General features: G+C 33.5%; 1 protein-coding gene across 6 annotated transcripts in view; it reads right to left on the bottom strand.

The window, feature by feature from the left end:
- The window catches only part of LOC127848230 (uncharacterized), a 34,500-nt gene extending 16,810 nt beyond the window's left edge, over positions 1 to 17,690 (bottom strand). The window contains exons 1-17 of one of the 6 annotated variants that reach the window (XM_052380566.1): positions 17,571 to 17,690; positions 14,501 to 14,581; positions 12,116 to 12,181; positions 11,812 to 11,847; positions 11,168 to 11,215; positions 10,591 to 10,665; positions 10,020 to 10,109; positions 9,103 to 9,153; positions 7,784 to 7,849; positions 7,539 to 7,604; positions 7,068 to 7,106; positions 5,738 to 5,791; positions 5,332 to 5,379; positions 5,042 to 5,113; positions 4,054 to 4,134; positions 1,523 to 1,573; positions 648 to 707 (exon numbers count right to left, since the gene is read on the bottom strand). In XM_052380566.1, coding sequence (XP_052236526.1) covers positions 648 to 707; positions 1,523 to 1,573; positions 4,054 to 4,134; positions 5,042 to 5,113; positions 5,332 to 5,379; positions 5,738 to 5,791; positions 7,068 to 7,106; positions 7,539 to 7,604; positions 7,784 to 7,849; positions 9,103 to 9,153; positions 10,020 to 10,109; positions 10,591 to 10,665; positions 11,168 to 11,215; positions 11,812 to 11,847; positions 12,116 to 12,181; positions 14,501 to 14,519 — 922 coding nt within the window. In that variant the 5' untranslated portion in view covers positions 14,520 to 14,581; positions 17,571 to 17,690. Of the gene's footprint in view, positions 1 to 647; positions 708 to 1,522; positions 1,574 to 4,053; positions 4,135 to 5,041; positions 5,114 to 5,331; positions 5,380 to 5,737; positions 5,792 to 7,067; positions 7,107 to 7,538; positions 7,605 to 7,783; positions 7,850 to 9,102; positions 9,154 to 10,019; positions 10,110 to 10,590; positions 10,666 to 11,167; positions 11,216 to 11,811; positions 11,848 to 12,115; positions 12,182 to 14,500; positions 14,582 to 14,978; positions 15,096 to 17,090; positions 17,174 to 17,570 lie in introns of those variants that run through there. The other 5 variants (XM_052380564.1, XM_052380565.1, XM_052380561.1 and 2 more) reach the window with 5 other exon arrangements.
- Positions 17,691 to 17,894: the final 204 nt, after the last annotated feature.

Raw genomic sequence — 17,894 nt, 5'->3', positions numbered from 1 at the left:
TTTATAAAGAAAACTAGCACACATGTAAAGCGCAGTGAGTCGCTTGCTAGTTCGATTAATCAACATCAAGGTCACCCTTAAATGTCAAGCGTCAAGGTAAGATTTTAAGCAAATTTTTAGTCGATGGCAAAATATTATCTGGTATAGTAGGCATTTCAAGTAACAAAGCACAATTAAGCATGGTAAACCAGTGTGCGGCGAATTAGAACCACTAAAAATGCACCCGAGGAATACTTGTGAAAAAAAGTGTTGATCTTCAAAATTAGAAAAAATGACACGTTTTATTAATTTAGAGAAAATAGAAATCTGAATGGCCTCAATTGATATAAGCGTTATCATAACACTTCATTGGATACGTATAGGTATGCTATGTAATAAAACAAGAAACAAAGGACAATAACTTCCTAAATATCAATACTAAAATATGTTTCTTCTACTTCGCACTCGTTCTCAAACTCTACAAGCAGTTTAAATTGAAGTACGTTTTAGATATGATCTTCACTATGAAATATCACTGTACTGATAATAGTTAAATTAACATGTCAAACTTTTCAAGTAGCATTGTGTGTGACGAATATGACGAATACAACTTTAAACGATACATTTCATAACTGTTGATTTGTATTACGTTACAGAAAGCAACTCACGATGGAAATGTGTAGTGCAGCCAGCGTCACGTGCGCCTAGAAATAGCTCTCGCCGCAGGTCTGCATCACAAAACAGAGATTCGACCATACAAAACTTTCTAATGAACTGAGAAGTTCGTACTAGAAGTTTTTTTTATATCTTCCTGAACCTTCCTTTTTATGTTTTACTTTATTAAAACGACATAATTCACTTACGTATTTAATAAGCGCTAATCACAACATATTAAATAATTTTAACAAGCCAGTTAAGCAATTTAATTATTATTTCTGTAATCCTGTTATTATAATATACGTATAACCATTAACTAAAATTCTTTTATAAATTTGATACTGTCTAAATGCTATAAATCCTAGCCTGCTTGTTGCACGAATTACATAAAGTATAATCTAATTCAATTCTTAAGTTGTTTTTTTTTCGATGTATATGGTTTTAATTCCTGATTTCAAATTACAAAAAACACATAACATCGGAGACGTTCGGAAAATCATAATAAGCCAATGTTGTTATTGGAAAATGTGATCTTTTTGTTACGTTATCATGCAAAAGAGGATAATGACAATCTACGAAAAATCAATCGTAGCTCGAAGTAAACATAAACATCCTTTATGACTTACGTACTGAATCACTGCTAAATAAATAAATAGCTATATGGAAATACAACTTAATATGGCAAAGATTTTAAACAAAAACTGTTCACTTAAACGAAATATTGAAATGATGTATATTGTAAAAGATGAAGAATTTTGTGTGTAATTTTGATCTTTATATTGAACCATTTCCCTACTTAAATAGACTCAAAATATCTGGAACATATCCACCACAAGCTCATTTTGTACTTCGTCATCACAAAACATTATTATACGAATTCGCTTACGAGAATAGCTGCTTGTCTGTACACTGGAGCAATCTATTAGTTTGCCTTCAACTGAAAATCATTTTAAAGAAAGCAATTTTAACATAAAACTAGAGCATACAAGCCAAAATTATCAGCTCCAAATTGCGTACACGAATTTGATAAGTATTCAGATATGTTGCATTGTGGATCCGATATTTTCTATAAAGTCATACACACGCTGAGGATTTCAATATATCAACATTAAAAACGACGATTTTTCACTCACTTTACATTCGATGCATAGATTATGTTATGAGATTCGACGATATGTCGCGAACGTTGGCGATAATTTCTAAAGGAGGAAGTATGTCAACGTCTTAAACACAATATTTTGGAAATAAAATTTTGACGCAAATATTTGGTCTGGTCTTTTAATAATAATTCCAGTTGATTCATTAAAGCAACTTTAAGCAATACGTGCTTACGGTAATATTAAACTTTTGAGTCCAATGCTTTATAAAGCACAATAAGCTATATTTTCGTTTTTGGTGAATATCGAATAATGGCTAGAAGAAACCTATCGATCACCTCTTAATAATATGCACGCACTAGCACATGCAGCAATGACAAACAAACCGTTGAGTAACATTCCACATGGTCCGATAATCAACGGATTTTCGTTATACAGTTTGGAGAGCGCACTTTTGGATTTTCCCTAAGTATTAAAACTCCAAATTTTATTATTTGCTCCATTAACATTAAATAATCGACATTTATTTCTCAAACACTGAATATGAACCTATTAATACCAATGTATAATAGCATTTTTGCTGAACGTCAAGAAATAATAAATATTCAGAATGTGATCATTGCATCTTTAAGATCGCTTATTCTTTTTAAAAGTGCATTATTGGCCTAAAGACATGGTTACCATATATTTGTTCATATCTCCAGTTAACAGAAAGTGGCAAAGTTTATCAGGTTTGTTATGTATCGAAACGCGCCGGATAAAATAATGAAAGAAAACTAAATTCAAAACACTTCTCCTACTCGACCGAGTTTTCCCATAACACAATCGTTCTGACTGTAAGTTCTAGTGGAAGCTATCCCTGCTTCCATAGTTAGGTGGCTGCTCCCTCTTGACATTCATCATATAATTTCTAAATACTATAATCATTTGTTTGTATTTTAAAACACTCGATGTATACGGTTTATTTTTTGTCCGGAAGGACTTTCTTTCTTTGAAACAACAACATCAGCAACAACAACAATGAAACGGTGTATTAATCAAGCATACATTTGCTTGTGAATGAAGACTTAATCCAGGCTTAACCTGCACCATGATATAACATCAATGTGTTAACGATATTCTCCACACATTACTGCACATATGCCATTGACGAGACTATAAAATGCTATAGAAATTGGAACATAATCTACAAACAAATGTAAGACATGAAAAATGAAGAAAAAAAGTGTTTTTTGTTGGGTTTATCCTACACTTATCTACAATAATTCTCACAGGTTTCATATGAGGCAAAACATGTATATATCGGTTGTTTTCAATTAAAGAATCTTTCTAGTTTGTAAACTGGCTGAAATCTCAACTCAACTTATTGACGTGAGCACGAAATAATTGCATTTTCAAAAATCGACTGTGCAATAATAGACTTTCTTTTAGTAAACCAGTAAAGAAACGGCGTATTCATCATACATAAATTTCCTTGGAATATACTCAACTTTATGACGACATAATCCATGGACAATTACAGATTCGATCAGGCAACACTAATCTCCACATAGTACTGTTTTGTATCGAATAATCCAAATAAATGCTATACCAATAGAAATATCATCTATTATAATTATCAAAGGCTTAATAGGAGGCAAATACTACATGCATAATACAATTATATACAGGTACTATCTAATCAATAGAACAAATCTCATCTCAGCGGAATTCTCATCTCAACTAAATGACGCTGGTATGACATAATGGCCTTTAATTTAAGTCATCACTTCTGCAGTTAAAATACGGATACATTTCAAACGTGTTTTTTTACAACCTGGATCAGAACATTTGGACATCCTTTTAAGAATAAATTAAAGTTAACCTTTCCTTGTATAACTGGCAGGAGAAGCACAAAATAGTTTTTAAACGGAGATTTACATGAATCAAGGTTGTAGTATTCCACCATTATTAATCCATATGTTAGAATCGAAGCAATTCCAATTAAATAAATGGGACATCGATAATTATTTCCCAATTAACTTCAACGCTTTGCACCGTAACACTTACAACGAGCAATTGTCATCTTGAGTGACACGATAAACAAAATACACTTTAATAAATATATGATGAAAAGAAGTCGTTTAACACATGGACACATAGTATTTTACAGAATATTAAATATATAGTAAAAGCTTGAAATGATTTGTTTTATATTTAACAAAAATATCACTACTTCATAAATATATGCATTTAAAAGACGATTCAAATACTAGTTCATTTCGTGACTTACCTAACATCACGATGTTTATGACTAGTATATATAAATCAAATACTTTACCCAAAGGTAATTCATCATTAGATATAGGCTTAACAGCTTGACAGCGACATGGGTCCATAGACAGAGGATTGTGGAAATGCCCTGAAAGCAATAAACCATTTTTAATCGTATTTTAGAAATAATAAAGACAATTGGGCGTGCATTATGAGCTTTTATACATAAGATAATGTGCAACATATGTTTATTTGTCACGGATGATATTTGATATTTAGCATGTCTTACCTAGTATCGGCCCTCTTAATGAACTTTGGAGGTGAAAAAATACCCAAACACGCATGTGTTATATGTTAATATAAAGCTCAATGTGCATTCTTGGACATAACACTGAAAATTGCATTTAAATCTGCAATGTTTTCACAAAATACTGGCTAAACTAAGCTCTCTTTAGTAATCTGTTTCATGTTCTCTCATAGTATCGGCCCTTCTGATTGGTCGTTACTATTTGTTACTATGCGCACGTGATTGTTCTATAAATAGTAACTTAATGGAAAAACGAACCTTTTGTTCATTTGTTTGTTTTTAAATATTTTTACATTTCATTGGAAAATAAGCGACATATAACACATTTGAAAAAGCTACTATTAATAAATACACGAAATACTTACGCATGTGTTACGTAATTTTAAAATCGTAGCATCACCCTGGAATAAACATGACCTTCTTTCCAATGAACACCGGAAATCACGAGAATGATCGTCATAGTAGTCAAGGATAACCATAAAAAAAATTAAAACTTCTAAAATTTGACAAAAAAACATCGAGGTTTTTCGTTAAAGGGACGATACCATGAGGAGGGCAGATACTATGAAAGTAAGGGATAACCTTTAATATGAACATGGCGAAGAAGTATGTGAATTTATGTAATTTGCATGACATTTACACATGGACAAGTATACAATACATCTAGTGACTATTGTTCCCGAAAACATGATTCAAACGAATTAGAAATTAAAACGTTATTAATATGCAAATTATATAATAGACTTACTTGCAAGATCAGTAATGATGTTCTTGCGACACAGTGGACTCCTTATTTCAAGATCATGCAAAAGATCCCATTCTAAAAGATAGCAAAATAATCAAACAACAATTCTTTCAATCCCTTACCTTGCGGTTGTAAATATGCATATGATATAAGTTTGATTAACATTTCACTTTGAAATTTAATGCTAAAAGTAATATCAAGCTAGATATAAGACGGTAAATAAGAAACTCCGGACTCAAAACCATAAGATAAATTCGTTTTAACATTCACCACAAGTATATGCATGTACATACGAGAATTCTTGCTCGTGCATAAGTTGGTATCTTTCAGTGTCAGCAAAGCTGAAGCGAAATAAAGTAATATTATAAACGCTAATTCCAACCCCAATTCCAATATAAAACACATGCAAACAGTATATACAATATTCGCTGGACGTTTCTACAGACAAAGAGCACACTGTTAATAATTTTTAATCTGGTGAATAAAAAAAGTACTAAAACAGTATTTTACAAAAGTGTATTGCACCAAATTTATCCATGAATGGGAATTATAATTCATGGAAAAATAGTTTAACGTTATCATCTGCTTTAAAATCTAAATATTCTATGTTACATTATATAACTTACTGAAACCGACATGGAATACAAAAATAAGAAAAGGACTAGCCGGCTGTTCATAGGTTTTCTTTGTTTGACGTACCTTGATAGCTATGAAACTGCATGCAATCGTTTGGATCACCAGCATGAAGACGGTCTATAGAATTTGACAACATACACAATTACTTTTTAATTCAGGTAATATTTAAGTAATATTTAATCGCTGATTAAGAAATAATATTTTTCTATCATGGTTTGTTTTCGAATAACCCACAGTAAGGAGTATAGATGCATAAATGATAGGAATTAAATCACGAGTGCGAAGAACGAGTGATTTGATAACACGCATCTATACAACTTACTGTGGGTTATTCGACAACAAACCATCATAGAAAAATATTTGTTCGATTCTAACACTATTCTGATTGATTTGGTTCAAGCTTTAGGACGTGAACTATATTTTTCAATACTCCGCCCTTCTTAGTACAAAGTTCACTATTTAGTGAGGTCATTAAATTGTACAAACATATGACGTCGTTTTCATTGAAAACAACAATCGTAGAAACTTAATGACGTCACGTTTATTGATGCTACTGAAAAGCTGATATGCTATAAATGTTTTATGAATTACGTTTCCGAACAAATAACATTCTTTGTAGGCGTGGTTATTCCACTTATCACCAAATATACAATTTGTTGTGTCATTACATTTATATACATGCTACATTGATATTTATAACATTTCTTTTAGAGCGGGTTTTAGCACGTGTATTTTACTGCAATATTTTCTTTATTTATTTGGAACTATTTTTAAAACATTAAGCTCAGCCCATAAGTTATTGCAGAATAACCCACACTTGATTTCCTTCATTGTCTATAGAAAGCAAGTCGCGTGCCTTGTTAGAATAAGTCACATATACACAAAAGGACAGAATGACAAAGGTAATGCTCGTATTCTATTGCACTAAAATATGGGAACTAATAAAGAGCAACTTAGACGATATAAGTGTTGCTTTCATAATTACTTTAATTATATTTGAAGTCTTTCTTTTCAGGCAGTGCATACATATACTTGTATCCCAAGACGGCTTTTTTGTTGTGTAACTTGTACCATATTGTCTCGGTAACAACGAGGTAGGTGTGACCTAACAACGAGGTTACGTCGACGGATACGGATTACATATACTATATATTATATGTGTACACATGAACATATCGTGTTGAAGAATTTATACGCACGCATTGGACTGACTAAACATACGAACACGGGCACATGTTAATGTAGCCGTGTGTTAGTCGCTTGATGGCCCGAACGAATTTCTCGTGTTAGTCGCTTGATGGCCCGAACGAATTTCTCAAGCTACATGTATAACGAAACTGATGCGTTCTTTAACTCGTGCGTTTGATTTGCGGGTGAGGCTTAATATACGTACGTTGGCAGACACATGGACTTGGGTGATGATCAAACGAATCTGAAAATTTTAAGACAAGATCATATACAATATACTGTTGTTTTATAATGGTCTGAAAATTATCATGTGCGCATGCGTAAATGGTTTTCCCAGTCAGTAATTGTAGTCACCATGGTTGCTTACTGTAATGATATTGTATTTTCGATGAAGAACTTTGTAGTACTTGGCCTGCAACGCTTTCCAACAAGATTTTTTTTTAATTAAGTGTTTTGTTATAATTATTTCAATTGTTTATTTTATTTTGTTTCTGTATTGCTGTACTTATTTATATGAGTGTGTTCCTTTTAAACCCATTCAAAGGCCCCAGCACACCATAACGCATGGCAGAAATCATCCATCATACTCAAATATTATTTTTTTAAATGTTAATATTTATTGCATTGAATTGACCTCGTCATTTACATTATAGGAAAATAACAAAAACTACTTAACATTTCAAGTGGTATATCAAGTCCTTTGCACAATTGAAATCCTGTATGCGCGAAAGGTGGAACCACACTGCAACCAACAATACTTGGTGTTACACATTTGTACGTAAACAAACCCAATTAAGTAAAAAGTTATAATCCGATATTTTTAATATAACACTCTGGCATACGAATTTAGGCATTATTTTTGTTAAAGATAAGTAAACATGTTTACACAAGGTGTTAATCAATAAACAATAAACGCTCTACCGGAGTGGTGGGATCGACAGGCAGGAGCCGTGTTGCCGTGGTCAAGAAAAAACTGGTCAAACAGGGCTAGAAAAAATGAAATCGTGGTACACTGGTCTGTATATAACTATGCAGCTGTTATGTGGTAATTTTATTGAAATAAACATCTTAAGTTCTATTTCATTGGAATCGTGATGCTTTAATGTTAATTTTCCGTTACACGTAATTTATGTATGAATAATGTTAATACATGTGTGAAGTTTTGAACAACTGAACACCAATTTTAACCCCCAATGCTTAGCATTGATCGTTCCAATGCGGTGACCCCACTTGTGTTTGTTTCTGTGTCTATTGGGTACATGGGTAGCTTATCTACAACATTCGTATTTTACCTCATTGTTTTGCAATTGCTGCCTTGCTATATATAACGGACCGTATTGTATAATGAGGTTTCTATCTTGAAGGCCCAGCTGAAGCATACTTTACCGTTTTCGTTAATTGTCATTTTAAAACTGTTATATTGTTATTTAAAAATCACGTATTATGACGTCATTTGTTTTATGAAATGTCTTGTATGTTATCCTATATAAGAACGTTTTTTTCTGTCCTCACTTTTGGATAAATCACCAATAATTATCTGAATGTTAAAATATATTTCCTATTGTGAGCCGTGTCATACAAAATGTGTTTTGCAAATAAAAAATATTACTAGCTCTAATGATAAAACCAAAAAAAATGCGTTTATTGCATACCTATATATAGTTATTTAACAGCGACTACAGTTTACCAAACAAACGTAATGTTGATTGGCTAAGAACTTTAATAATACGTGTATTTTTAAAAATAACAGTAAATTGCAGGATCTGCAATAGACAACCGTATATAGTTAATAGTAATATTAGTACAATCCCAATATTTTTAGAGTATGAAAGTTTGAAACGTTGCCATGAGGCGTTTGGCCCATGGTAATCGTGTGAAAATATAGCCTTATAATATAAAAAAAAAACATTAATGTTCCCAAACGACTATTACATCTGTGCATTGCTACCGATTATACATCAGATACAACAATAAAATTGTACGAATTCTTATAAAATCCAACCATACGATTGTTGTGAATCACATTCAAAATAAGTACGGTAGCAGACAGCGTTACGAACACGTTATATTGCATTTTGATGACGTCGATGGCTTCCTTTTTAATAATATTCGGGATATACAATTAAACTTGGCCTGGAAAAAATCAGGAAACGGTGTCTTTTTGTAGGAATATGGAGATATGTATAGAACGTGTGTATAACATTGTCCAGTAAAGTGCGAAATATTGTCAAATAGTTAACCTTTGTAGTTGAGTTCATAACGCAAGCATTGGTCCTTCCTGTCCCAGGTGCCTGCAATATACAGAGCGTAGCAGTTTGTTATTTAATTATAATGTACGATTGATACATTTGAATAAATTATGATGATAATACGTTATGTAAATAGGTAAGGGTAAACGGGTAAAATAATAAAATGCTTTTAGCTTTCATCATATGATATTCTCAGGTTTACTTATCGTCCGGGACCTAACTTTGGTGATTATTAGTATCACTTACAGTCATGTACATAATATTGATAACGGAGTTGATACCGTAACACTTACAATCCTCCGGAGATATCTTTAGATTCACTTAAAAATATATAGGTGGCTGGGCAGGGATATGGAAAGTTACAATGACAATCCTAGGAAGATATCCCAGTTTAATTTACAGTCTAGTATATTATATTGGTGGCTGAAAAGGGAGTTGGCATCGTTACACTGACACTCCTCAGGAAGTTAGCTCAGTATTCCTTATCGTGTTACACATTGTATTGGTAGTTGAGAAGGTAGTTGGTACAGTAACACTGACAATACTCGGTAGATACCTCTCTATGACTAACCGTCTTGTATATTAAAGTCGTAGTTGATAATGCACTTTTTGTACCGTCAAGCTGAATATCCCCGGAAGATATCTCAGTATAACTGACGGCATTGGACATTATATTGGTAGTTGAGAAGGGATTTTGTATCATTACACTGACAATACCTATAAGCTTTATCAGTATTGCAGTAGTGTACATTATATCGGTAGTTGAGAACATAGTTGGTATTGTAACACTGACAATCTTCGGACGGTATCTCGGTATTGCTGATCATCGGAACATTATGTTGGTGGCTGAGTATGGAGTCGGTACTGATACACCGACACTCCTCTTAATGCACCTCAGTAACACTTACCGTCCTGTACGTTATATTGGTAGTTGAGAAGGGAGTTAGTACCGTTACACTGACAATCCTCGGATGTTTGAACGGAAACACCGTACCTGTCTAATTAAACGAACAAAAAATACACTTCACATCGACGTAATTTATAAAATCATTTTAACATAGACGAAACATAAATAAGGTGAATATTGAATGTGCACACTGGCTTTAAAGAACGTGCTATTCAAACATGGACGACATATGTATGGTGCTGACAATTTGAATGCATGGTAATCAGGGCCTTTAAAATTATGCATTATACGTATGAGGCAAATAATGCACATGCACAAGCATATCGAGTTCAAAGAATGGGTAATTTAGGTATAAACGAAAGACACGTTTGTTGATGTATTTGGAAATAAACACGTACATCAGACTGATCATTAAAGCAGAACTATCCTTAAACATTGTATAGTATTATATAGTATTAGGAACTAGTATGTTTGTTTTAATCGTTAATAACATTATGCATCAATATTTCGAACAATAATTTACCTAAATAGTACATAAACGACAAGCGATAAAGTATAATGGTTAAACTTACCACCCAACTGATACAATACATGGGAAAAGCAGTACTGGTCATTGTAATCTCCAAGTTGCTTTAACTTCGTGAAAACTAAAGTAATGGAAGTGAAATATTCCAATTTAAATCGAACATGTATTACAATACCAGGTTGGCGTATAGCCAAGGTAGAATTGTTCTAGTAGGATCGATTTACTCATAAATAAAAGTAACGCGATATTGGAGCGTGCAAAATTTGGATAATACTTATTGTTAAATCTTATATCCAATACAATAAATGCCTTATGTGTGATCTAGGATTGTTTAGGGTTTTTGTTTTCAGGTAAACAGTGTAAGAGTAAAATAAGGTGGCTGTACCCTCCTTTGTCAAAATTAATTTAATATTAACACAGAGAAAATGCTGATATATCAGCTGGAGAAAAATCTGAGCACCATGGACACAGATTTCACAACAATTACAAAATACATCTACAGGTTAGAAACTATACTTGTCTTTAACAGTTGAAAAAGCTTTTGTTTGTTATTTTCCATGCCATTTTGCGCTTGTTGAAATTTTGACTTCTAATTTTTGGAATTTTACAATTGATAGTTATACCTTTGTCAATGCTAAGGCAGTTTTCCACATGCGCCAGGTTGATGAGGTCTGAAAGACATTTTTAATAGGACAGAATGTGTAATTGTTACCCCAATACACGAACCAATTATATTGCTTTTATAATGTATGTCTATATATGTCTGTCCGTCGGTCGATCTGTTCTTAGACACAAATATGAACGACGAAGATCTTCTTCACTTATCATCATTCACCTTTGATATGTGCATCACTTCTTCCTTATGATATGAAGTTGTAATTGTTGAACGTAAACAGTAGCTATGATTATGCCATTTTACCACTTTCTATAACGCTGTTTAACGCCTTGTTACATGTTACTTCTTGCGATTTCTGAGTGCAATCGTAATTACTGTGACAACCCTTAAATTGTTTCGTCGGTAACTGATAATACAAATATATCAGCGCCAAAACGACGATCGCATTCAGTTACTGAATACATTATGTGACAGAAAGTTAACAATCTCGATTTAAACACGAGTTCAAAGTTCCTGTACAGCAGTCGGCTAACTACTTGTAATCATTGTAAAATATTACTTAAAACAAGTGTTGTTCTTTTGCATTCTCCAGCATAACGAACTGATCAAGAGAATCCACAATAGTATAATGTTATAATTGTAATTTACTACCTTTATACTCGGCATATCTGGTACACGAATCCGCATCTGTAAGCACAGGTGAGAAATGCACGTACACAATTAAAACAGCCAGAAACATAGTTGACCTTAAATTTCTTTATTTTCTGTTGATAAGAATAGGCTTATAACGATTGCTAATTAACTTGAGTGCCAAGAGTAAAGATAGCCCGTATTACATATCACAGGGAATTATAATTTGTATTGACAATTACCTTGGTAAAGAGCAAAGTTGCTCGTTATCAATAATATTTATAGACCATTCAACTTTTTCTAAATTAAACATATAAATGACTACCAAACAAGAATGCTCCAACGTCTGTCGTTGTTGAAAAAACGAACAGGAAATGGATCAAGTGATGACCTGAAACGAAGGGCTCATTAACAAATCTGAAATGATTCATCAAATGGACAACCATCAGGAAGTATTTACAAATCGCGCGTGTTCCAAACTGAGTATTTTTCACTATTGCCAACACTTAAGATATCAGGACTATTTCATTGACGATAAGATACGATACGATGCACTTAACTACTTGGTATGTGAACGTTAAAGGGCTTGAAAATATCACTACCATCTTGTTATTTAATGTTGACATCTTATGACATCAATTTAAAACATAATAAACCAACATTTTATTTGCAGTACGAATGGGCATTTAACATGAAACAATCTGTGCGTAATAAGTGAAAATCGTTTATGTAATTTAAGTAATTGATCTGTTAGGGCACAAATCATGCATTGGAGTTGCATGAAGGTGTAGTGTATGATGTTTTGTTTTGCTACAGGTTCGATTGCCATGACACTATGTTAAGTTCATTTAATACCATGTTATTCAACAGGTTATGGTCCTGACTTCAAGCACCAGGCACCACCTTGCAACTGGGGTTATCCATGTCTATTAACTAGTTCTGCATGACTGGGTTTGTAGGCCGCACGAAATTTTGCAACAGCATTCATGCATAGGCGATAAGCTTGACTGTTTCTGCTGCATTTTGGTGCAAAATGCGAAACGTTGTGCGAGAACACAGAAGGCATTTTCAAGCACCTTTCAAGCTCGATATTTACGGTAGTTGAATATACGTTTCTTTCTACAAATCCTTGTTGTGCTGAATTGCATAATGAGGAACTTTGTGATGGAAACGACGCTGTAGACGAAAATGAAGTACGGTTCATATTGTTCGTCTTCAACCCAGGTTTTTCCAGCTAGTTACATCGCTAATTGGAGCACTTTCGAGTACCCACATGAAACGGTAGTCAGTGTCCATCATAGCAATATGATGATTCTGAGGAGCCCATTAAAGTTATGGAAGAATGAGCTAGACTTTGGCTGTTCCTCATACCCGAAATAATTAATGGTATCACAGATGTGAAAATGGTGCTTTTTCTGGTACAACTACTTTCAGAGTTTTCTCCATCCTTCTTCGGAATAGGAACACATTAAGGGTTTGTCCACGTTTTAGGCGATTTTATTGTAGTTGTTAATCGCTTGTTAATAAGAAGAGCGCAATCGAGGTTCGATATTTTAATAACGTTCAAATAAATAAATAAATAAAAGCAATAACAACAATAATAATGGCGTCTACTGGACGTGACTATTCGCGGCGAATTCACAACACACGTATTTGTCTACGACAGCTTTCCAGACTTCGCAGACCCTATGGGAATGGTTTTTTGCAAATAGTTAGTGCCTGGTTCTAGAGCGTCTCGGTAACAAGGCGAACTCAATACCAGCATACCTTTCCCTACGATCTATGATGCAAAAACTAAGTGCCAAATTCAAGCCTGGTTCTAGAGCGTCTCGGTAACAAAGCGAAGTCCATACCAGCATACATTGCCCACCGGAGTATTGGTATAATATTTATTGCCACATCGTGCTTGGTTGTAGAGCGTCTCTGTAAGAAGAGATCTGCTTCGTGTGCCTCGGTGAACGTCTCAGCTCATTAGATGTATTTGGGGCTACGCGGGCATGTTGGGGCAAAAAGTGCGGTTTTCTCCTTTTTCTCTTTTAAGGATTCATGACCTCTCTCAATAAGCAGGCTGACTCCTTCCTTTCCTATTTTTCACTTCAAGAGTTGGACATTAAGCACCTGATTATTTCGCCCATTCGTAAAGAAAGCAAGCCAAATGTCCATTCTGACTTTATCTTATATGGTGGCGTTACAATAGTTTAATATGTGTACTTGGAAAAAGCTGGATTTCCAAACATATATGAAGAGGATTCATGCATTGTTGCAGCGTTTACCAAACTTTTGTTCAGTGTTTGTGTGAAGTTGAGTTTATTACGTGTGATTCTTTTCCACCACTACATTTGTGGTGTACCTCGTTGTTTTGAAGTTGATTTCTTACCATAAATACAGTACCAATTGTATCATATGGTTTCTCTCTTGCTTGTGAAGATGAAGGTTGACATCATGAATATTTGCAAATATTACACGATATAAAACAAATATTATGAGCATTATTTATTAAGAGGGTGAGGGCATTGTTAACCACACGGATTTATTTGAAATCGTGAGGGGTAATTGCAATCTAATGTTATCAATAATGCAATACAATAAATGTTTTAGATGAGAGCGTATTTGTTGTGGAAAACTTAAATGAAGACTTGTATAATGTATTTACGGATTATAGTAAGGTGTACGATAATCTTTCATTGAAATAGAAAGCAAATATGCTAACCTTTCATAGGTAGAGCCATTGCTGTTTGGTAAAGATATAACCCAAATTAACTTCTTGCAATTTGAAAAACACGCTGCTGCTCTGAAAGATGAGAGCTGTACCTTATGTTTAGATAAGTACCGGTCAGTAATGGTACGGTATGTTAGTACTCAATATAGAAGTATAGCTTTTTAATATTGTTTTTATGCCATATTAATCAGCAATACCACACTCAATACAAATAAAGCGGAGCTATACAGATGGTAATTTGTATTTAAAATTAAACACGATTATTAACTATATACAATACATAATTTCATACGATATTAAGAACTTTTTAAAGTAATGTATCAAATCGTTATTTCAATTAATTTTTATTAAAATTTAATTTTATTTCATTAATGAACGTATTTTTTAACGAGTTTGATATAATTTTATATTACGTTTTTAAATAAGGATATATAATATTGAACACACTGAAACGATATAATGACTTTACCTGTCGAATTTCAAAGGTGCACTTAAGGCAAAATCATTGACTTTTCTACATGTGTGTGTCTATAAATAAACGAAATGCAGATAAATTGAACCTTGAAACAAAATTTGTCCCAGTGAAGATAAGAAAGTCCCTGTATTCAACAGCTCAATCACGATAACGTCTACAAGACTCGCCTTTGTAAACTCGTATAAAATGGTGAACAGTCCGTTAAAGTAATTGTACTGAATATATTGCCGTCTGAGGTCAATTGTTACTTTGATCCAGCCATTTAATGTCATAAACATTCGGAACTTGCGTCTCCACATGTATGATATTCCTATGTTTTCTATAATTGCATAACACTATGGAAAAAAAAGGGTAATATGCTTGAACAAAATATGTAAACACATATTTATATGATTGTTTTATTTCGGGATGTAATCTTGCATACAAGTTATTAAAACACGTTGGTGACATGACATTATAGATTCAAAATATATCAATGCATCATTTTATAGTCTTTTCAAAACACACACATGTTGTCTTCTGCATTTTACATTTTCAATCTGCTGACTACATGAAGCTTACAGCATTATCCATTACAGTGGTCTTCAACAAATACAAAACAATCCAAGTCGACGTACGTTTTGTTTTATAACTCTAGTGTCACGACAATCCTTGACCCTGAACAGATCATTAATATGTTGACACGTTTGAACAAGCGCATGGCAGATAGAGGCATTGTTGTTGAACAGCCCATTTATGTTCTACCTGAATGATGTGAGGTAATCTATTTAAAAGCTGGATGGCCATCTGCAAAACTATTTTGATTTAATGCTTGAAGGTATAGATCGCTAATATTAACCTCTCCATCCTTCTTCGGAATAGGAACACATGAAGGGTTTGTCCACGTTTTAGGCGATTTTATTGTAGTTGTTAATCGCTTGTTAATAAGAAGAGCGCAATCGAGGTTCGATATTTTAATAACGTTCAAATAAATAAATAAAAGCAATAACAACAATAATAATGGCGTCTACTGGACGTGACTATTCGCGGCGAATTCACAACACACGTATTTGTCTACGACAGCTTTCCAGACTTCGCAGACCCTATGGGAATGGTTTTTTGCAAATAGTTAGTGCCTGGTTTTAGAGCGTCTCGGTAACAAGGCGAACTCAATACCAACATACCTTTCCCTACGATCTATGATGCAAAAACTAAGTGCCAAATTCAAGCCTGGTTCTAGAGCGTCTCGGTAACAAAGCGAAGTCCATACCAGCATACATTGCCCACCGGAGTATTGGTATAATATTTATTGCCACATCGTGCTTGGTTGTAGAGCGTCTCTGTAAGAAGAGATCTGCTTCGTGTGCCTCGGTGAACGTCTCAGCTCATTAGATGTATTTGGGGCTACGCGGGCATGTTGGGGCAAAAAGTGCGGTTTTCTCCTTTTTCTCTTTTAAGGATTCATGACATCTCTCAATAAGCAGGCTGACTCCTTCCTTTCCTATTTTTCACTTCAAGAGTTGGACATTAAGCACCTGATTATTTCGCCCATTCGTAAAGAAAGCAAGCCAAATGTCCATTCTGACTTTATCTTATATGGTGGCGTTACAATAGTTTAATATGTGTACTTGGAAAAAGCTGGATTTCCAAACATATATGAAGAGGATTCATGCATTGTTGCAGCGTTTACCAAACTTTTGTTCAGTGTTTGTGTGAAGTTGAGTTTATTACGTGTGATTCTTTTCCACCACTACATTTGTGGTGTACCTCGTTGTTTTGAAGTTGATTTCTTACCATAAATACAGTACCAATTGTATCATATGGTTTCTCTCTTGCTTGTGAAGATGAAGGTTGACATCATGAATATTTGCAAATATTACACGATATAAAACAAATATTATGAGCATTATTTATTAAAAGGGTGAGGGCATTGTTAACCACACGGATTTATTTGAAATCGAAAGGGGTAATTGCAATCTAATGTTATCAATAATGCAATACAATAAATGTTTTAGATGAGAGCGTATTTGTTGTGGAAAACTTAAATGAAGACTTGTATAATGTATTTACTGATTATAGTAAGGTGTACGATAATCTTTCATTGAAATAGAAAGCAAATATGCTCACCTTTCATAGGTAGAGCCATTGCTGTTTGGTAAAGATATAACCCAAATTAACTTCTTGCAATTTGAAAAAAACACGCTGCTGCTCTGAAAGATGAGAGATGTACCTTATGTTTAGATAAGTACCGGTCAGTAATGGTACGGTATGTTAGTACTCAATATAGAAGTATAGCTTTTTAATATTGTTTTTATGCCATATTAATCAGCAATACCACACTCAATACAAATAAAGCGGAGCTATACAGATGGTAATTTGTATTTAAAATTAAACACGATTATTAACTATATACAATACATAATTTCATACGATATTAAGAACTTTTTAAAGTAATGTATCAAATCGTTATTTCAATTAATTTTTATTAAAATTTAATTTTATTTCATTAATGAACGTATTTTTTAACGAGTTTGATATAATTTTATATTACGTTTTTAAATAAGGATATATAACATTGAACACACTGAAACGATATAATGACTTTACCTGTCGAATTTCAAAGGTGCACTTAAGGCAAAATCATTGACTTTTCTACATGTGTGTGTCTATAAATAAACGAAATGCAGATAAATTGAACCTTGAAACAAAATTTGTCCCAGTGAAGATAAGAAAGTCCCTGTATTCAACAGCTCAATCACGATAACGTCTACAAGACTCGCCTTTGTAAACTCGTATAAAATGGTGAACAGTCCGTTAAAGTAATTGTACTGAATATATTGCCGTCTGAGGTCAATTGTTACTTTGATCCAGCCATTTAATGTCATAAACATTCGGAACTTGCGTCTCCACATGTATGATATTCCTATGTTT

This window comes from Dreissena polymorpha, chromosome 10, assembly GCF_020536995.1.
Source record: "Dreissena polymorpha isolate Duluth1 chromosome 10, UMN_Dpol_1.0, whole genome shotgun sequence".
Taxonomy (NCBI): domain Eukaryota; kingdom Metazoa; phylum Mollusca; class Bivalvia; order Myida; family Dreissenidae; genus Dreissena; species Dreissena polymorpha.
Note: the sequence above shows the minus strand (reverse complement) of the source record. Positions and strands in the feature narration are given on the sequence as shown.